Below are 23,261 nucleotides of genomic sequence, written 5' to 3'. Positions count from 1 at the left end.
GATCCTGTACAGGCTATTCTGAGACATCTAGAATAATCTCTTCTAGAACACTGTATGGAACAAAGAAACAGTTGGGTTTCAAATGACACCCTATTCCCTATTTAGAGGACTACTTTTATTTAAGAGTCTAAGGAGAAACATGTGGGCACTAAAGTTCTTCCATGTTTTAGAATTGGTACCGGGTACCTTCAGACGTGTATACATGAGAGTCTCATCTTTCCACACAGTGGTCACATTAGTTTTGTAGGCCAAACCATTCGGACGCTACAGACGCTTCGTGAGTAGACCGGTTGTTTGGGATGTCTCGTGGTCTGATAAACACCGCTCTAGCTCTGACACCTTCCAGCACAGATGAGGAAGGTCGCCATTGGAAGATCTGGGGGATTGAGACGCAGCCCATGCAAAAAAAACGTACCTCTAATTTAGCTGGATTCTCATGGGGAATTTTTGATAAAAGCTCATTCGATTTCCACAGAGGCACAAACATCAACTACAAGTGGTTAGGTATTAACCAGAGTACTACTTTTGACCCTATGTGCCCTGGTAAAACATAGTGTACATTTCAGGCAATAGAGTGCCATTGGGGGCACAGCCCTGAACACGGTACGGATCCCTTAGAACACGGGGCATAACCCCACATACCTCTGATTTAGAGGGGTTGGGTTAAATGCCGTAGACACATTTCAGTTGAATGCCTTCAGTTGTACAACTGACAAGATATCCCCATTTCCCTTTCCAACTGACTAGGTATCCCCCTTTCCCCTTTACAACTGACTAGATATCCCCCTTTCCCTTTACAACTGACTAGATATCCCCCTTTCCCTTTACAACTGACTAGATATCCCCTTTACAACTGACTAGATATCCCCCTTTCCATTTACAACTGACTAGGTATCCCCCTTTCCCTTTACAACTGACTAGATATCCCCCTTTCCCTTTACAACTGACTAGATATCCCCCTTTCCCTTTACAACTGACTAGATATCCCCTTTTCCCTTTACAACTGACTAGATATCCCCTTTCCTTTACAACTGACTAGATATCCCCTTTCCCTTTACAACTGACTAGGTATCCCCCTTTCCCTTTCCAACTGACTAGATATCCCCCTTTCCCTTTATGACTAGATATCCTTTCCCTTTACAACTGACTAGATATCCCCCTTTCCAACTGACTAGATATCCCCCCCTTTACAACTGACTAGATATCCCCCTTTCCAACTGACTAGATATCCCCTTTCCTTTACAACTGACTAGATATCCCCTTTCCCTTTACAACTGACTAGATATCCCCTTTCCCTTTACAACTGACTAGATATCCCCTTTCCAACTGACTAGATATCCCCCTTTTTACAACTGACTAGATATCCCCCTTTCCTTTACAACTGACTAGATATCCCCTTTCCCTTTCCAACTGACTAGATATCCCCTTTCCCTTTACAACTGACTAGATATCCCCCTTTCCTTTCCAACTGACTAGATATCCCCCTTTACAACTGACTAGATATCCCCCCCTTTACAACTGACTAGATATCCCCCTTTCCCTTTACAACTGACTAGATATCCCCTTTCCCTTTACAACTGACTAGATATCCCCTTTCCTTTACAACTGACTAGGTATCCCCTTTCCAACTGACTAGATATCCCCTTTACAACTGACTAGATATCCCCCAACTGACTAGATATCCCCCTCCCCCTTCCAACTGACTAGATATCCCCCTTTCCCTTTCCAACTGACTAGATATCCCCTTTCCCTTTACAACTGACTAGGTATCCCCTTTCCAACTGACTAGATATCCCCCTTTACAACTGACTAGATATCCCCCTTTCCCTTTACAACTGACTAGATATCCCCCTTTCCCTTTACAACTGACTAGATATCCCCCTTTCCCTTTACAACTGACTAGATATCCCCCTTTCCTTTACAACTGACTAGATATCCCCTTTACAACTGACTAGATATATATACTAGATATGCCATTTAGCAACTGACTAGATATCCCGACTTTCCTGTCCCTTTGCATACATGACTAGATATCCCCTTTCCAGGAATCGAACCACTATCCCCCTTTACAACTGACTAGATATCCCCTTTACCAACTGAGCTACAGATCCCCCTTTCCCTTTAAAGATACTATCCCCCTTTCCCTTTACAATGATATCCCCTTTCCCTTTACAACTGACTAGATATCCCCCTTTCCTTTACAACTGACTAGATATCCCCTTTACAACTGACTAGATATCCCCCTTTTCCCTTTACAACTGACTAGATATCCCCCTTTCCCTTTACAACTGACTAGATATCCCCCTTTACAACTGACTAGATATCCCCCTTTCCTGTGAACTGACTGGGTATCCCCCTTTCCCCTTTCCCTGTACAACTGACTAGGTATCCCCCTTCCCCTTTCCCTGTACAACTGACTAGGTATCCCCTTTCCCTGTACAACTGACTCGGTATCCCCTTTCCCTGTGAACTGACTGGGTATCCCCTCCCCTTTCCCTGTACAACTGACTGGGTATCCCCCTTCCCCTTTCCTGTACAACTGACTAGGTATCCCCCTTTCCCCTTTCCCTGTACAACTGACTAGGTATCCCCCTTCCCCCTTTCCCTGTACAACTGACTAGGTATCCCCCTTTCCCCTTTCCCTGTACAACTGACTAGGTATCCCCCTTTCCCCTTTCCCATACTCATTTTAAGCTGCAGGGCTCCACAGCTCTTGGCCGGCTCTCCGATGCCGTTGTTAGCAACACAGCAGTACTCCCCGTTATCCGACTCTTTGACGTTGGGGATCAATAGCATCTGGCCATTCTCCTTGATCGTGTAGCGGGAGTCATAGTATCTGAATGAAACAGGAAACAGAATCATAGTATCTGGATGAAACAGGAAACAGAATCATAGTATCTGGATGAAACAGAATCATAGTATCTGGATGAAACAGGAAACAGAATCATAGTATCTGGATGAAACAGGAAACAGAATCATAGTATCTGGATGAAACAGGAAACAGAACCATAGTATCTGGATGAAACAGGAAATAGAATTATAGTATCTGGATGAAACAGGATACAGAATCATAGTATCTGGATGAAACAGAATCAGAATAGTATCTGGATGAAACAGGAAATAGAATTATAGTATCTGGATGAAACAGGATACAGAATCATAGTATCTGGATGAAACAGGATACAGAATCATAGTATCTGGATGAAACAGGAAATAGAATCATAGTATCTGGATGAAACAGAATCATAGTATCTGGATGAAACAGGAAACAGAATCATAGTATCTGGATGAAACAGGAAACAGAATCATAGTATCTGGATGAAACAGGAAACAGAATCATAGTATCTGGATGAAACAGGAAACAGAATCATAGTATCTGGATGAAACAGGAAACAGAATCATAGTATCTGGATGAAACAGGAAACAGAATCATAGTATCTGGATGAAACAGGAAACAGAATCTTAGTATCTGGATGAAACAGGAAACAGAATCATAGTATCTGGATGAAACAGGAAACAGAACCATAGTATCTGGATGAAACAGGAAACAGAATCATAGTATCTGGATGAAACAGGAAACAGAATCATAGTATCTGGATGAAACAGGAAACAGAATCATAGTATCTGGATGAAACAGGAAACAGAACCATAGTATCTGGATGAAACAGGAAACAGAATCATAGTATCTGGATGAAACAGGAAACAGAATCATAGTATCTGGAGAGCATTAGGGAAAGAATATACATTAATCATAGTCATAGTATTTGGATAAAACAGACACATAAAGCTGTGACCTGAATGAATTAAACTTCATAAAACTCACCAAAAGCCTCTGTAATGACCGATCATACAATTTAAAGTCTGTTTAAATTACTCAAATGTACCAGACAAGGTTAAATGCTCTCACGGGATTGGTTGGTTGTTCCGTGTCCACGTGACATCAGCTGATGGTCGGGAGTCAACTTCACAGATGAACGTGGCGTTGTGATCCAACAGGATGTCCAAGGTCTCCAGCAGGGTTGTGATGCGAGGAGCTGGGAACGGAACACATGACATAAGGTGACATTACATGACATGACATTACTGTGTCTCCAGCAGGGTTGTGATACGAGGAGCTGGGGACGGAACACATGACATAAGGTGACATTACATGACATGACATTACTGTGTCTCCAGCAGGGTTGTGATACGAGGAGCTGGGGACGGAACACATGACATAAGGTGACATTACATGACATGACATTACTGTGTCTCCAGCAGGGTTGTGATACGAGGAGCTAGGGACGGAACACATGACATAAGGTGACATTACATGACATGACATTACTGTGTCTCCAGCAGGGTGGTTCAATTCCATTTAATTTGTATATCACTTCTACTGTCTCGGAGTCTTGGGCAGAAGAGCCTACAATGACTGCAATGATGGCAGCTAGCTATCTCCTCTGTACCCTACTCTCTCCACCATCTCCTCTGTACCCTACTCTCTCCACCATCTCCTCTGTACCCTACTCTCTCCACCATCTCCTCTGTACCCTACTCTCTCCACCATCTCCTCTGTACCCTACTCTCTCCACCATCTCCTCTGTACCCTACTCTCTCCACCATCTCCTCTGTACCCTACTCTCTCCACCATCTCCTCTGTACCCTACTCTCTCCACCATCTCCTCTGTACCCTACTCTCTCCACCATCTCCTCTGTACCCTACTCTCTCCACCATCTCCTCTGTACCCTACTCTCTCCACCATCTCCTCTGTACCCTACTGTACCCTCTCCACCATCTCCTCTGTACCCTACTCTCTCCACCATCTCCTCTGTACCCTACTCATCTCCTCCACCATCTCCTCTGTACCCTACTCTCTCCACCATCTCCTCTGTACCCTACTGTACCCTACTATCTCCACCATCTCCTCTGTACCCTACTCTCTCCACCATCTCCTCTGTACCCTACTCTCTCCACCATCTCCTCTGTACCCTACTCTCTCCACCATCTCCTCTGTACCCTACTCTCTCCACCATCTCCCTACTCTCTCCACCATCTCCTCTGTACCCTACTCTCTCCACCATCTCCTCTGTACCCTACTCTCTCCACCATCTCCTCTGTACCCTACTCTCTCCACCATCTCCTCTGTACCCTACTCTCTCCACCATCTCCTCTGTACCCTACTCTCTCCACCATCTCCTCTGTACCCTACTCTCTCCACCATCTCCTCTGTACCCTACTCTCTCCACCATCTCCTCTGTACCCTACTCTCTCCACCATCTCCTCTGTGCCCTACTCTCTCCACCATCTCCTCTGTACCCTACTCTCTCCACCATCTCCTCTGTACCCTCCACCATCTCCTCTACCCTCTCCACCATCTCCTCTGTACCCTACTCTCTCCACCATCTCCTCTGTACTTCTCCCTATCTCCTCTCTCCACCATCTCCTCTGTACCCTACCTTCTCCACTATCTCTCTCCACCATCTCCTCTGTATCCCTACCCTCTCTCCACCATCTCCTCTGTATCCCTACTTTCTCCACCATCTCCCCCTCTGTACTTTCCACCATCCCTACTCTCTCCACCATCTCCTCTGTCCCTACTCTATCTCCACCATCTCCTCTGTACCCCTCCACCATCTCCTCTGTACCCTACTCTCTCCACCATCTCCTCTGTACCCTACTCTCTCCACCATCTCCTCTGTACCCTACTCTCTCCACCATCTCCTCTGTACCCTCTGTATGGCCATGCTTTCCACCTGGCTACCCAAACAACAGCTCTGCACCCCCTGCAGCAACCCCCCGGTTCACCAACTACTTCTCAGTGTGTCAAATATGAGGGCCTGTTGTCCGGACCTCTGGCAGTCTTTATGGTGGTGCCTCAGAATTCAATTCTCAGGCCGACTCTTTTCTCTGTATATATCAATGATGTTGCTCTTGCTGCTGGTGATTCTCTGATCCACCTCTACGCAGATGACACATTCTGTATACACCTGGCCCTTCTTTGCAGACTGTGTTAACTAACCTCTAAACGAGCTTCAATGCCATACAACACTCTTTCCGTGGCCTCCAACTGGTTTTAAATGCAAGTAAAACTAAATGCATGCTCTTCAACCAATTGTTGCCTGCACCCGCCCGCCGACTAGCACCACTACACTGGACAGTTCTGACTTAGAAGAATGTGGACAACTACAAATACCTAGATGTCTGGTTAGACTGTAAACTCACCTTCCAGAATCACATTAAGCATCTCCAATCCAAAATTAAATCTAGAATCGGCTTCCTATTTCGCAACAAACTGGACTCTATGTAAACTGGAAACCACATATCCTGAGGCTGCATTTATTGTAGCTGGGGATTTTAACAAGGCTAATCTAACACCAAGGCTCCCTAAATTTGAATCAGCATATCGAATGTGCGACCCGGGTTGGCAACACTCTAGATCACTGCTACTCTAATATCCGCGACGCATACAAAGCCCTCCCTTTCGGCAAATCTGACCACGACACCATTTTGTTGCTCGCAGCCTATAGACAGAAACTAAAACAGGAAATGCCCATACTCAGGTCTGCCCAACGCTGGTCTGACCAATCTGATTCCACACTTCAAGATTGCCCCGATCACGTGGACTGGGAAATGTTCCGGATAACATCGGACTATAACATTGATGTATACAATGATTTGGTGAGCAACTTTATTAACAAGTGCATCGGTGTTGTGGTACCCACGGTGACTATTAAATCCTTCCCTAACCATAAACCATGGATTGATGGCAGCATTCGTGCAAAACTGAAAGTGCGAACCACTGCTTTTAATCAGGGCAAGGTGACCGGAAACGTGACCGAATACAAACAGTGTAGCTATTCCCTCCGAAAGGCAATCAAACAAGCTAAGCGTCAGTATAGAGACAAAGTAGAGTCGCATTTCAACGGCTCAGACACGAGACGTATGTGGCAGAGTCTACAGTCAATCACGGACTACAAAAATAAAACCAGCCCCGTTGCGGACACCGATGTCTTGCTCCCAGACAAACTAAACAACTTCTTTGCTCGATTGAGGACAATAAAGTGCCACTGACACGGCCCGCTACCAAAACCTGCGGGCTCTCCTTCACCACAGCCAACATGAGTAAAACATTTAAACGTGTTAACCCTCGCAAGGTTGGCATCCCTAGCCGCGTCCTCAGAGCATGCGCAGACCAGCTGGCTGGTGAGTTTACAGACATAGTCAATCAGTCCCTATCCCAGTCTGCTGTTCCCACATGCTTCAAGAGGGCCACCATTGTTCCTGTTCCCAAGAAAGCTAAGGTAACTGAGTTAAATGACTATCGCCCCGTAACACTCACTTCCATCATCATGAAGTGCTTTGAGAGACTAGTCAAGGATCATATCACCTCCACCCTACCTGACACCCTAGACCCACTCCAATTTGCTTACCCCTCAATTAGGTTCACAGACGACACAATCGCAACCACACTGCACCCTGCCGTAACCCATATGGACAAGAGGAATACCTATGTAAGAATGCTGTTCATCGTTTACAGCTCGGCATTTAACACCACAGTGCCCGCTGACAAAGAAATGATCCGTCTATAATTGTAATGGTTTATTAGAACAGTGAGAGACAGAATAACAACAAACATCCAGAAAAACGCATGTCAAAAATGTTGTACATTTATTTGCATTTTAATGAGGGAAATAAGTATTTGACCCCCTCTCAATCAGAAAGATTTCTGGCTCCCAGGTGTCTTTTATACAGGTAACGAGCTGAGATTAGGAGCACACTCTTAAAGGGAGTGCTCCTTATCTCAGTTTGTTACCTGTATAAAAGACACCTGTCCACAGAAGCAATCAATCAATCAGATTCCAAACTCTCCACCATGGCCAAGACCAAAGAGCTCTCTAAGGATGTCAGGGACAAGAGTGTAGACCTACACAAGGCTGGAATGGGCTACAAGACCATCGCCAAGCAGCTTGGTGAGAAGGAGACAACAGTTGGTGCGATTTTTCGCGAATGGAAGAAACACAAAAGAACTGTCAATCTCCCTCGGCCTGGGGCTCCATGCAAGATCTCACCTCGTGGAGTTGCAATGATCATGAGAATGGTGAAGAATCAGCCCAGAACTACACAGGAGGATCTTGTCAATGATCTCAAGGCAGCTGGGACCATAGTCACCAAGAAGACAATTGGTAACACTACGCTGTGAAGGACTGCTATTGAGGCTTTTTATATATTGCACTCTATACCATCTACTGCATCTTGCCTACGCCATTCGGCCATCGCTCATCCATATATTTATATGTACATATTCTTATTTATTCCTTTACACTTGTGTGTACAAGGTAGTTGTTGTGAAATTGTTAGATTACTTGTTAGATATTACTGCACGGTCGGAACTAGAAGCACAAACATTTCTTTACACTCGCATTAACATCTGCTAACCATGTGACCATTAACATCTGCTAACCATGTGACCATTAACATCTGCTAACCATGTGACCATTAACATCTGCTAACCATGTGACCATTAACATCTGCTAACCATGTGACCATTAAGATACTCCCCGTTATCTCTGCATGAAATGGACACTTTTCCACTTGTTTTTAAAGACACACCTCAAATATTGCCACCCCTCCCACCTCAGCACAAGGGAGCTGATGTTAAGACAGATGACATCGTTGAGAGAGAGAGAGAGAGAGAGAGAGAGAGAGAGAGAGAGAGAGAGAGAGAGAGAGAGAGAGAGAGGGAGAGAGAGAGAGAGAGAGAGAGCATGACCCAATGGAACAATGTGACTGCCAACAGAGCCCGAACAAAGGACCCACCAGCTGCTATGAATCAGAGAGCTATGGCTTGACATCATCCGGCGCATTACACCGCCATTAACAAGTAAGCAACAGAACCTGTACAGCATGCTACAACTAGATCAGCTCTACATTAGTACTATACAACATGCTACAACTACATCAGCTCTACATCAGTACTGTACAACATGCTACAACTACATCAGCTCTACATCAGTACTGTACGACATGCTAGATACTGCTACAGCTACATCAGCTCTACATCAGTGCTGTACAACATGCTACAACTACATCAGCTCTACATCAGTACTCTACATACTGCTACATCAGCTCTACATCAGTACTGTACAACATGCTACAACTACATCAGCTCTACATCAGCACTGTACGACATGCTACATACTGCTACAGCTACATCAGCTCTACATTAGTACTGTACAACATGCTACATCAGCTCTACATCAGCACTGTACGACATGCTACAACTACATCAGCTCTACATCAGTACTGTACAACATGCTACAACTACATCAGCTCTACATCAGTACTGTACAACATGCTACAGCTACATCAGCTCTACATCAGTGCTGTACAACATGCTACAGTTACATCAGCTCTACATCAGCACTGTACAACATGCTACATACTGCAGATGCCAAGATTCTCTCAGCTCTCTCAACATGCTACAGCTATTAGTACTGTACAACATGCTACAACTATATCAGCTCAACATCAGCACTGTACAACATGCTACATACTGCTACAGCTACATCAGCTCTACATTAGTACTATACAACATGCTACAGCTACATCAGCTCTACATTAGTACTGTACAACATGCTACAGCTACATCAGCTCTACATTAGTACTGTACAACATGCTACATACTGCTACAACTACATCAGCTCTACATCAGTACTGTACAACATGCTACATATTGCTACATCAGCTCTACATCAGTACTGTACAACATGCTACATACTGCTACATCAGCTCAACATCAGCACTGTACAACATGCTACATACTGCTACATCTACATCAGTACCGTACAACATGCTACATACTGCTACATCAGCTCTACATCAGTACTGTACAACATGCTACATACTGCTACAGCTACATCAGCTATACATCAGTACTGTACAACATGCTACATACTGCTACATCAGCTCTACATCAGTACTATACAACATGCTACAACTACATCAGCTCTACATCAGCACTGTACGACATGCTACATACTGCTACAGCTACATCAGTACTGTACAACATGCTACATACTGCTACATCTACATCAGTACTGTACAACATGCTACATACTGCTACATCAGCTCTACATCAGCTACATCAGCTCTACTGCATCAGCTATCAGTACTGTACAACATGCTAGAACTACATCAGCTCTATCAGCTCTACATCAGCACATCAGTACGACATGCTACATACTGCTACATCAGCGCTACATCAGTACTGTACAACATGCTACATACTGCTACAGCTACATCAGTACTGTACAACATGCTACATCCCACTGATTGTACAAAGGCACAAAACCTGAAAACTACATCAGCTCTACATCAGTACTGTACAACATGCTACAACTACATCAGCTCTACATCAGTACTGTACAACATGCTACATACTGCTACATCAGCTCAACATCAGTACGGTAGCCTGGCTGTATGTACCATGAGTCTCCAGGGAACACAGATCTGATAGCCTGGCTGTATGTACCATGAGTCTCCAGGGAACACAGAACTGATAGCCTGGCTGTATGTACCATGAGTCTCCAGGGAACACAGAACTGATAGCCTGGCTGTATGTACCATGAGTCTCCAGGGAACACAGAACTGATAGCCTGGCTGTATGTACCATGAGTCTCCAGGGAACACAGAACTGATAGCCTGGCTGTATGTACCATGAGTCTCCAGGGAACACAGAACTGATAGCCTGGCTGTATGTACCATGAGTCTCCAGGGAACACAGAACTGATAACCTGGCTGTATGTACATTGAGTTGGCATTCAAGCACATTGGCCGGTGTGTGTGTGTGCTTGCATGCGTGTGTGTGCCTGTGCTGGCGTCAGTGGTTACTGTGTAGTGGCCCTCTGACTGTGAAACCCAACCAGGCAGCTTCCGCTGGGTGTTTCAGCGGATATGTCACCTGTTCCTGCAGATGCCAAGATTCTCTCAGCTCTCTCAACTCCTAGACACCAGCTACTACAGTGACTACAGCCTCTACACTATCTTACCTTAGTGACCAGTTACTACAGTAACTACAGCCTCTACACTATCTTAGTGACCAGCTACTACAGTAACTACAGCCTCTACACTATCTTAGTGACCAGCTACTACAGTAACTACAGCCTCTACACTATCTTACCTTAGTGACCAGTTACTACAGTAACTACAGCCTCTACACTATCTTAGTGACCCGCTACTACAGTAACTACAGCCTCTACTACAGCCTCTTATCTACTACACTAGCCTACTCTTATCTACACTATCTTAGTGACCAGTTACTACAGTAACTACAGCCTCTACACTATCTTACTATCTTAGTGACCAGCTACTACAGTAACTACAGCCTCTACACTATCTTACCAGTTAGTGACCAGTTACTACAGTAACTACAGCCTCTACACTATCTTAGTGACCAGCTACTACAGTAACTACAGCTTATCTTAGTGACCAGTTACACAGTATCTTACCTTAGTGACCAGTTACTACAGTAACTACAGCCTCTACACTATCTTATCTTAGTGACCAGTTACTACAGTAACTACAGCCTCTACACTATCTTAGTGACCAGTTATTACAGTAACTACAGCCTCTACACTATCTTACCTTAGTGACCAGTTACTACAGTAACTACAGCCTCTACACTATCTTAGTGACCAGCTACTACAGTAACTACAGCCTCTACACTTATCTTAGTGACCAGTTACTACAGTAACTACAGCTCTACACTATCTTACCTTAGTGACCAGTTACTACAGTAACTACAGCCTCTACACTATCTTAGTGACCAGCCACTACAGTAACTACAGCCTCTACACTACTTATCTTAGTGACCAGCCACTACAGTAACTACAGCCTCTACACTACCTTAGTGACCAGCCACTACAGTAACTACAGCCTCTACACTATCTTAGTGACCAGCCACTACAGTAACTACAGCCTCTACACTACCTTAGTGACCAGCCACTACAGTAACTACAGCCTCTACACTACCTTAGTGACCAGCCACTACAGTAACTACAGCCTCTACACTACCTTAGTGACCAGCCACTACAGTAACTACAGCCTCTACACTCTGACCAGCCACTACAGTAACTACAGCCTCTACACTATCTTACCTTAGTGACCAGCCACTACAGTGAAGTGACCACTACAGTACGTACAGATGACTCTACACTACCTTAGTGACCAGCCTCTACACTACCTTAGTGACCAGCCACTCTACGTACAGTAGATGACACTACCTTAGTGACCAGCCACTACAGTAACTACACTACACTACCTTAGTGACCAGCCACTCTACGTACAGTAGATGACACTACCTTAGTGACCAGCCACTACAGTAACTACAGCCTCTACACTACCTTAGTGACCAGCCACTCTACGTACAGTAGATGACACTACCTTAGTGACCAGCCACTACAGTAACTACAGCCTACACTACACCTTAGTGACCAGCCACTCTACGTACAGTAGATGACACTACCTTAGTGACCAGCCACTACAGTAACTACAGCCTCTACACTACCTTAGTGACCAGCCACTACAGTAACTACAGCCTCTACACTACCTTAGTGACCAGCCACTACAGTAACTACAGCCTCTACACTATCTTAGTGACCAGCCACTACAGTAACTACAGCCTCTACACTATCTTACCTTAGTGACCAGCCTCTACACTACCTTAGTGACCAGCCACTCTACGTACAGTAGATGACACTACCTTAGTGACCAGCCACTCTACGTACAGTAGATGACACTACCTTAGTGACCAGCCACTCTACGTACAGTAGATGACACTACCTTAGTGACCAGCCACTCTACGTACAGTAGATGACACTACCTTAGTGACCAGCCACTCTACCTACGTACAGTAGATGACACTACCTTAGTGACCAGCCACTCTACGTACAGTAGACGACACTGCAGAGATGGTTGGCTGCCATGTTATGGCTTCCTGACCCAATTCTATATTTTTTAAATATTTCTCAGAACTTTTTTGTATGTTACATTTCCACCATCATTTCCTATGACCAACATTAGTTTCTGGATATCAGAACAGTGATCACTAACCTCTATTAGGATGAAGATTTCTATTCCAACGAGTCAGCATCTGTGGATGTACTGCTCATTCCGGAACAGTCCCTAATCCCCGGGGGTAGAAAGAGGAAGAGACGGCGCAGGAGAGGCCAACGGGCGAGTTAATAACCCAGCCCTACCCTCCGTTCTATTGGCGGGAGAACAAACTAGACTATCCTATCACATAACATCTCCCCACACATTAGCTCTAACCTTGTTGAAAGCTACTTTATTGAGGAAAAGTGTATTTACAATGACTGTGATATATAGTTGTCGCACCTAGCTGTTTTAGGATTAATGCACCAACTGGAAGTGGCTCTGAATAAGAGCGTGTGCTAAATGATTAAATATCTATATAAATGTAAGGTTAAAGGGATGCTTCAGGATTTTGGCAAAGATAATTTCGTGGGAGCCAATTGGTAGTTACAGTCTTGTCCCTTTGCTGCAACTCCCGTATGGACTTGGGAGAGGCGAAGCGTCCTCTGAAACATGACCCAGCCAAGTCGCACTGCTTCTTGACACAGTGCCCGCTTAACCCGGAAGCCAGCCGCACCAATATGTCGGAGGAAACACCTTACACCTGGCGACAGTGTTAGCGTGCATTGCTCCCGGCCCGCCACAGGAGTCGCTAGTTCGTGATGGGACTAGGACATCCCTGCCGGCCAAACCCTTCCCTACCTTGGACGATGCTGGGCCAATTGTGCGCCACCCCATGGGTCTCCCGGTTACGGCCGGCTGCGAGAGAGCCTGGACTCGAACCCAGAATCTCCAGTGGCACAGCTAGCACTGCGATGCAGTGCCTTGGACCACTACGCCACTCGGGAGGCCTATCAGCTTTAATTTGAGGTTATTTTCATCCGTATTAGGTGAACCGTTTATCAACTTCGCTCAGATATTCATAGAATACTGTTACCACAAATACAAGGTAGCTGTGATGAGGTAGCTATGATGAGGTAGCTATGATGAGGTAGCTATGATGAGGTAGCTATGATAAGGTAGCTATGATGAGGTAGCTATGATGAGGTAGCTATGATGAGGTAGCTATGATGAGGTAGCTATGATGAGGTAGCTGTGATGAGGTAGCTGTGATGAGGTAGCTATGATGAGGTAGCTATGATGAGGTAGCTGTGATGAGGTAGCTATGATGAGGTAGCTATGATGAGGTAGCTATGATGAGGTAGCTGTGATGAGGTAGTTATGGTAAGGTAGCTATGATGAGGTAGCTGTGATGAGGTAGCTATAATGAGGTAGCTATGATAATGTAGCTATGATAATGTAGCTATGATATATATCAAAGGTTCAGAGGAAGGGGACGCGGGTTTACTTTGAAGCACTAACAAAAGGACTGAGAAAATGTGTCAAGATAAAGCACTTAATTTAAGATACAAAAGATGTTTGTCAATGTGCTATATGAGTAAATGTTAATTTCCAAAATATTAGTCACACAGTTCTTCTGCCAATGTCTATCTGTACTATTATTAATTTCCTGTATGTCTGACAGACTCAACATCTGACAGAGATGTTATAACTTAATCCACAAGTTCATTCCCCAATTAACTGATTCCATCTCCTCCACTATTCCCAGTAATTAGCCCCTGTCTGTCTGTCTGTCTGTCTATCTGTCTGTCTGTCTTTCTTGAGATATCCCTGACAACAACCAGACAGTGCTGATTAGTTTCAGATACTGAGGCATACCGCATTACAGCGTTACATGGCATCGCAGGCCAGTATATCGGTACAAACCTCTCTGCAGTCCGACACTCGCCACAATCCGTGAAAGGAACAGGATCTGTAGCAGTGGAATGTGCTTGATGAGCTTCATTCTGATTCAGTTCTGTTTCGTCTGGACCGGATCAAGTATTTACAGTCCCATGTGTGGTTTAGAAGAAGTGCCTGTCTGTTGTTCAGGCTGTAGTTTCTCCTGAGAAGAAGTGTGTCTGTTGTTCAGGTCGTAGTATCCCCTGAATGTCTGGTATTATCAGGCTTAGTCTCTGTCCCTGCCATGCTAGCTGACAGCGATGCGCGGCATTAGTTAGATGGGTCTGGTCTGTTGTTCAGTCCTAATGTGTCTGTCTGCTAGCTGACTGCGCTGTGTGTGTTAGATATGTCTGGTCTGTTGTTCAGTGTCTGTCTGCTAACTGACTGCGCTGTGTGTGTTATATGTCTGGTCTGTTGTTCAGTGTCTGTCTGCTAACTGACTGCGCTGTGTGTGTTATATGTCTGGTCTGTTGTTCAGTGTCTGTCTGCTAGCTGACTGCGCTGCGTGAGTTAGGTAGGTCTGGTCTGTTGTTCAGTGTCTGTCTGCTAGCTGACTGCGCTGCGTGAGTTAGGTAGGTCTAGTCTGTTGTTCAGTGTCTGTCTGCTAGCTGACTGCGCTGTGTGTGTTAGATAGGTCTGGTCTGTTGTTCAGTGTCTGCCTGCTAGCTGACTGCGCTGTGTGTGTTAGATAGGTCTGGTCTGTTGTTCAGTGTCTGCCTGCTAGCTGACTGCGCTGTGTGTGTTAGATATGTCTGGTCTGTTGTTCAGTGTCTGTCTGCTAGCTGACTGCGCTGCGTGAGTTAGATAGGTCTGGTCTGTTGTTCAGTGTCTGTCTGCTAGCTGACTGCGCTGCGTGAGTTAGATGGGTCTGTTATCTACCCTGTGAGGAGATGGACAGCAGCAGCTGCTGGGTATTACACTCCTACTCTGTCGTCTCAAATGGCACCCTATTCCCAATATGGTCAGAATAAGTGAACTTTGAAGGGAATAGGATAGGATTAAGACATGAAGATCACTTTATTGGTCAGTTAGACACAAGGTCCAACCGAAATGTGGCTTCTGCTTTCAACCAACCCCTCTGAAAGACACACACAGGTTTGGGAGATGTGCTGCGGGCTGGGCGTCTGGAGAGCTGTTGTTGTGGGGGCTAAGTGCCTTGCTCAAGGGCACAACGGCAGGCAATGGCATCTAGGATTTGTGATGTAGTCAGCTACTGTGGAACATCACTGGAAAGAGAGTCACCCATTGGTATATCACTGCTGTTTAACCACCCATTGGTATATCACTGCTGTTTAACCACCCATTGGTATATCACTGCTGTTTAACCACCCATTGGTATATCACTGCTGTTTAACCACCCATTGGTATATGACTGCTGTTTAACCACCCATTGGTATATCACTGCTGTATAACCACCCATTGGTATATCTGTTTAACCACCCATTGGTATATCACTGCTGTTTAACCACCCATTGGTATATCACTGCTGTTTAACCACCCATTGGTATATCACTGCTGTATAACCACCCATTGGTATATCACTGCTGTTTAACCACCCATTGGTATATCACTGCTGTTTAACCACCCATTGGTATATCACTGCTGTTTAACCACCCATTGGTATATCACTGCTGTTTAACCACCCATTGGTATATCACTGCTGTATAACCACCCATTGGTATATCACTGCTGTTTAACCACCCATTGGTATATCACTGCTGTTTAACCACCCATTGGTATATCACTGCTGTATAACCACCCATTGGTATATCACTGCTGTATAACCACCCATTGGTATATCACTGCTGTTTAACCACCCATTGGTATATCACTGCTGTTTAACCACCCATTGGTATATCACTGCTGTTTAACCACCCATTGGTATATCACTGCTGTTTAACCACCCATTGGTATATCACTGCTGTTTAACCACCCATTGGTATATCACTGCTGTATAACCACCCATTGGTATATCACTGCTGTTTAACCACCCATTGGTATATCACTGCTGTTTAACCACCCATTGGTATATCATGCTGTTTAACCACCCATTGGTATATCACTGCTGTTTAACCACCCATTGGTATATCACTGCTGTATAACCACCCATTGGTATATCACTGCTGTTTAACCACCCATTGGTATATCACTGCTGTTTAACCACCCATTGGTATATCACTGCTGTTTAACCACCCATTGGTATATCACTGCTGTTTAACCACCCATTGGTATATCACTGCTGTATAACCACCCATTGGTATATCACTGCTGTTTAACCACCCATTGGTATATCACTGCTGTTTAACCACCCATTGGTATATCACTGCTGTTTAACCACCCATTGGTATATCACTGCTGTATAAACACCCATTTGTATATCACTGCTGTTTAACCACCCATTGGTATATCACTGCTGTATAACCACCCATTGGTATATCACTGCTGTTTAACCACCCATTGGTATATCACTGCTGTTTAACCACCCATTGGTATATCACTGCTGTATAACCACCCATTGGTATATCACTGCTGTTTAACCACCCATTGGTATATCACTGCTGTTTAACCACCCATTGGTATATCACTGCTGTTTAACCACCCATTGGTATATCACTGCTGTTTAACCACCCATTGGTATATCACTGCTGTTTAACCACCCATTGGTATATCACTGCTGTATAACCACCCATTGGTATATCAGCTGTTTCTGGTCTGTTTAACCACCCATTGGTATATCACTGCTGTTTAACCACCCATTGGTATAACACTGCTGTTTAACCACCCTGGTATATCACTCTGTTGTATATCACTGTGTAACCACCCGTTGTATATCACTGCTGTTTAACCACCCATTGGTATATCACTGCTGTTTAACCACCCATTGGACTGTATAAACACCCATTGGTATATCAGGTATAAACACCCATTGGTATATCACTCTGTTTAACCACCCATTGGTATCAGCTGTTTAACCACCCATTGGTATATCACTGCTGTTTAACCACCCATTGGTATATCACTGCTGTATAACCACCCATTGGCGCTGTATAACCACCATTGGTATATCACTGCTGTTTAACCACCCATTGGTATATCACTGCTGTTTAACCACCCATTGGTATATCACTGCTGTTTAACCACCCATTGGTATATCACTGCTGTTTAACCACCCATTGGTATATCACTGCTGTTTAACCACCCATTGGTATATCACTGCTGTATAACCGCCCATTGGTATATCGCTGCTGTTTAACCACCCATTGGTATATGGGTGCTGTTTAACCACCCATTGGTATATGATGAGGATTGGTATATCACTGCTGTTTAACCACCCATTGGTATATCACTGCTTAACCACCCATTGGTATATCATGCTGTTTAAAACCCATTGGTATATCACTGCTGTTTAACCACCCATTGGTATATCACTGCTGTATAACCACCATTGGTATATCACTGCTGTTTAACCACCCATTGGTATATCCTGTTTAACCACCCATTGGTATATCACTGCTGTTTAACCACCCATTGGTATATCACTGCTGTTTAACCACCCATTGGTATATCACTGCTATGATAATGTACCCATTGATAATCACTGCTGTTTAAGGTACCCATTGGTATATCACTGCTGTTTAACCACCCATTGGTATATCACTGCTGTTTAACCACCCATTGGTATATCACTGCTGTATAAACACCCATTGGTATATCACTGCTGTATAAACACCCATTGGTATATCACTGCTGTATAAACCCATTGGTATATCACTCTGTTTAACCAATTGGTATATCACTGCTGTTTAACCACCCATTGGTATATCACTTGTTATAACCACCCATTGGTATATCACTGCTGTTTAACCACCCATTGGTATATCACTGCTGTTTAACCACCCATTGGTATATCACTGCTGTTTAACCACCCATTGGTATATCACTGCTGTTTAACCACCCATTGGTATATCACTGCTGTTTAACCACCCATTGGTATATCACTGCTGTTTAACCACCCATTGGTATATCACTGCTGTTTAACCACCCATTGGTATATCACTGCTGTTTAACCACCCATTGGTATATCACTACTGTATAACCACCCATTGGTATATCACTGCTGTTTTACCACCCATTGGTATATCACTGCTGTTTAACCACCCATTGGTATATCACTGCTGTTTAACCACCCATTGGTATATCACTGCTGTTTAACCACCCATTGGTATATCACTGCTGTTTAACCACCCATTGGTATATCACTGCTGTTTAACCACCCATTGGTATATCACTGCTGTTTAACCACCCATTGGTATATCACTGCTGTTTAACCACCCATTGGTATATCACTGCTGTTTAACCACCCATTGGTATATCACTGCTGTTTAACCACCCATTGGTATATCACTGCTGTTTAACCACCCATTGGTATATCACTGCTGTTTAACCACCCATTGGTATATCACTGCTGTTTAACCACCCATTGGTATATCACTGCTGGTTAACCACCCATTGGTATATCACTGCTGTTTAACCACCCATTGGTATATCACTGCTGTATAAACACCCATTGGTATATCACTGCTGTTTTACCACCCATTGGTATATCACTGCTGTTTAACCACCCATTGGTATATCACTGCTGTTTAACCACCCATTGGTATATCACTGCTGTAAAACCACCCATTGGTATATCACTGCTGTTTAACCACCCATTGGTATATCACTGCTGTTTAACCACCCATTGGTATATCACTGCTGTAAAACCACCCATTGGTATATCACTGCTGTTTAACCACCCATTGGTATATCACTGCTGTTTAACCACCCATTGGTATATCACTGCTGTTTAACCACCCATTGATATATCACTGCTGTATAACCACCCATTGGTATATCACTGCTGTTTAACCACCCATTGGTATATCACTGCTGTTTAACCACCCATTGGTATATCACTGCTGTTTAACCACCCATTGGTATATCACTGCTGTATAACCACCCATTGGTATATCACTGCTGTTTAACCACCCATTGGTATATCACTGCTGTTTAACCACCCATTGGTATATCACTGCTGTTTAACCACCCATTGGTATATCACTGCTGTTTAACCACCCATTGGTATATCACTGCTGTTTAACCACCCATTGGTATATCACTGCTGTATAACCACCCATTGGTATATCACTGCTGTTTAACCACCCATTGGTATATCACTGCTGTTTAACCACCCATTGGTATATCACTGCTGTTTAACCACCCATTGGTATATCACTGCTGTTTAACCACCCATTGGTATATCACTGCTGTTTAACCACCCATTGGTATATCACTGCTGTATAACCACCCATTGGTATATCACTGCTGTTTAACCACCCATTGGTATATCACTGCTGTTTAACCACCCATTGGTATATCACTGCTGTTTAACCACCCATTGGTATATCACTGCTGTTTAACCACCCATTGGTATATCACTGCTGTTTAACCACCCATTGGTATATCACTGCTGTTTAACCACCCATTGGTATATCATCTGTTTTACCACCCATTGGTATATCACTGCTGTATAACCACCCATTGGTATATCACTGCTGTTTAACCACCCATTGGTATATCACTGCTGTTTAACCACCCATTGGTATATCACTGCTGTTTAACCACCCATTGTATATCACTGCTGTTTAACCACCCATTGGTATATCACTGCTGTTTAACCACCCATTGGTATATCACTGCTGTTTAACCACCCATTGGTATATCACTGCTGTTTAACCACCCATTGGTATATCACTATCACTGCTGTTTAACCACCCATTGGTATATCACTGCTGTATAACCACCCATTGGTATATCACTGCTGTTTAACCACCCATTGGTATATCACTGCTGTTTTACCACCCATTGGTATATCACTGCTGTTTAACCACCCATTGGTATATCACTGCTGTTTAACCACCCATTGGTATATCACTGCTGTTTAACCACCCATTGGTATATCACTGCTGTTTAACCACCCATTGGTATATCACTGCTGTTTAACCACCCATTGGTATATCACTGCTGTATAACCACCCATTGGTATATCACTGCTGTATAACCACCCATTGGTATATCACTGCTGTATAACCACCCATTGGTATATCACTGCTGTTTAACCACCCATTGGTATATCACTGCTGTTTAACCACCCATTGGTATATCACTGCTGTTTAACCACCCATTGGTATATCACTGCTGTATAACCACCCATTGGTATATCACTGCTGTATAACCACCCATTGGTATATCACTGCTGTTTAACCACCCATTGGTATATCACTGCTGTATAACCACCCATTGGTATATCACTGCTGTATAACCACCCATTGATATATCACTGCTGTATAACCACCCATTGGTATATCACTGCTGTTTAACCACCCATTGGTATATCACTGCTGTATAACCACCCATTGATATATCACTGCTGTATAACCACCCATTGGTATATCACTGCTGTTTAACCACCCATTGGTATATCACTGCTGTTTTACCACCCATTGGTATATCACTGCTGTTTAACCACCCGTTGGTATATCACTGCAGTGCAGTTAGAGGGCTGGCCCATTGTCTCAACCTCCAGTATTTATGCTGCAGTAGTTTGTGTCGGGGGGCTAGGGTCAGTTTGTTATATCTGGAGTACTTCTCCTGTTCTATTCGGTGTCCTGTGTGAATTTAATTGTGCTCTCTCTAATTCTCTCTTTCTCTCTTTCTTTCTCTCTCTCGGAGGACCTGAGCCCTAGGACCATGCCTCAGGACTACCTGACATGATGACTCCTTGCTGTCCCCAGTCCACCTGGCCGTGCTGCTGCTCCCGTTTCAACTGTTCTGCCTTATTATTATTCGACCATGCTGGTCATTTATGAACATTTGAACATCTTGGCCATGTTCTGTTATAATCTCCACCCGGCACAGCCAGAAGAGGACTGGCCACCCCACATAGTATGGTTCCTCTCTAGGTTTCTTCCTAGGTTTTGGCCTTTCTAGGGAGTTTTTCCTAGCCACTGTGCTTCTACACCTGCATTGTTTGCTGTTTGGGGTTTTAGGCTGGGTTTCTGTACAGCACTTTGAGATATCAGCTGATGTACGAAGGGCTACATAAATACATTTGATTGGATTTGATTTGGTCTATGTAGGTGGTCTATGTAGGGTGGTCTATGTAGTTGGTCTATGTAGTGTTGTTTTTAGAGAGATTCTCCAGTACTTTTGTATACTTTTTATCCAGTAGTTTTGAAAGTAGCGCTCACGAGCCAAAAGGGGTCTCTGAAAATTGCGTACTATGTCACTGCGCTCGCTGTGTGCGCGTATCTTGCTTGCTGTCACTCAAATGGCGAGGGGGTTGAAGCTCATTGGTTGGAACTGGAGCTGCTAGAGGGCTGGCTCACGTGGAAAGACATGGCACAGTTTCCAGAAAAACAGGTGCTTTCAAACGAGGGATTTTAGGGATAATTGTGGTAAAACATAAATTATTGTCATAGATTCTGCATGTTTGAACTACACATTGACACATACAGCCCAAAGTGGGAGGTTTAAGCAATACTGAGCAGTCGCCTGAGCATGACATTAAGGTACAGACCCCAAATAAAAACAAGCAAGAACACAAGCCGAGACACAGACACAGACACAGACACACACACACACACACACACACACACACACACACACACACACACACACACACACACACACACACACACACACACACACACACACACACACACACACACACACACACACACACACACACAAATAATGTGCCTGAGGCACACACCTGTCCAGCCTTTGTGTGTCTGTCCACCTGTTGCCTTCTGGCACGGCTCTGATTTATTTTAAGCTGGGAGGAAATTACATTTCAGAAAGATTCTCATCCACACAGCCCAGCACTATACACCCTGCTACAGCCCAGCACTATACACCCTGCTACAGCCCAGCACTATACACCCTGCTACAGCCCAGCACTATACACCCTGCTACAGCCCAGCACTATACGCCCTGCTACAGCCCAGCACTATACGCCCTGCTACAGCCCAGCCCTGCTACAGCCCAGCACTATACACCCTGCTACAGCCCAGCACTATACGCCCTGCTACAGCCCAGCACTATACACCCTGCTACAGCCCAGCACTATACGCCCTGCTACAGCCCAGCACTATACGCCCTGCTACAGCCCAGCCCTGATACAGCCCAGCACTATACACCCTGCTACAGCCCAGCACTATACGCCCTGCTACAGCCCAGCACTATACACCCTGCTACAGCCCAGCCCTGCTACAGCCCAGCACTATACGCCCTGCTACAGCCCAGCCCTGATACAGCCCAGCACTATACGCCCTGCTACAGCCCAGCACTATACGCCCTGCTA

At 44.6% G+C, this 23,261-nt stretch overlaps 1 protein-coding gene across 1 annotated transcript in view; it reads right to left on the bottom strand.

Moving 5' to 3' along the window:
* The window catches only part of musk (muscle, skeletal, receptor tyrosine kinase), a 63,253-nt gene extending 47,573 nt beyond the window's left edge, over positions 1-15,680 (bottom strand). The window contains exons 1-3 of the mRNA XM_052524890.1: positions 14,843-15,680; positions 3,908-4,034; positions 2,685-2,836 (exon numbers count right to left, since the gene is read on the bottom strand). Of these exons, the coding sequence (XP_052380850.1) occupies positions 2,685-2,836; positions 3,908-4,034; positions 14,843-14,921 (358 nt within the window). The 5' untranslated portion in view covers positions 14,922-15,680. The remainder of the gene's footprint in view (positions 1-2,684; positions 2,837-3,907; positions 4,035-14,842) is intronic.
* Between the last annotated feature and the right edge of the window lie 7,581 nt (positions 15,681-23,261).

This window comes from Oncorhynchus keta, chromosome 9 (assembly GCF_023373465.1).
Source record: "Oncorhynchus keta strain PuntledgeMale-10-30-2019 chromosome 9, Oket_V2, whole genome shotgun sequence".
Taxonomy (NCBI): Eukaryota; Metazoa; Chordata; class Actinopteri; order Salmoniformes; family Salmonidae; genus Oncorhynchus; species Oncorhynchus keta.
The sequence above is the reverse complement of the archived record's forward strand: the minus strand, read 5'-3'. Positions and strand labels throughout refer to the sequence as shown.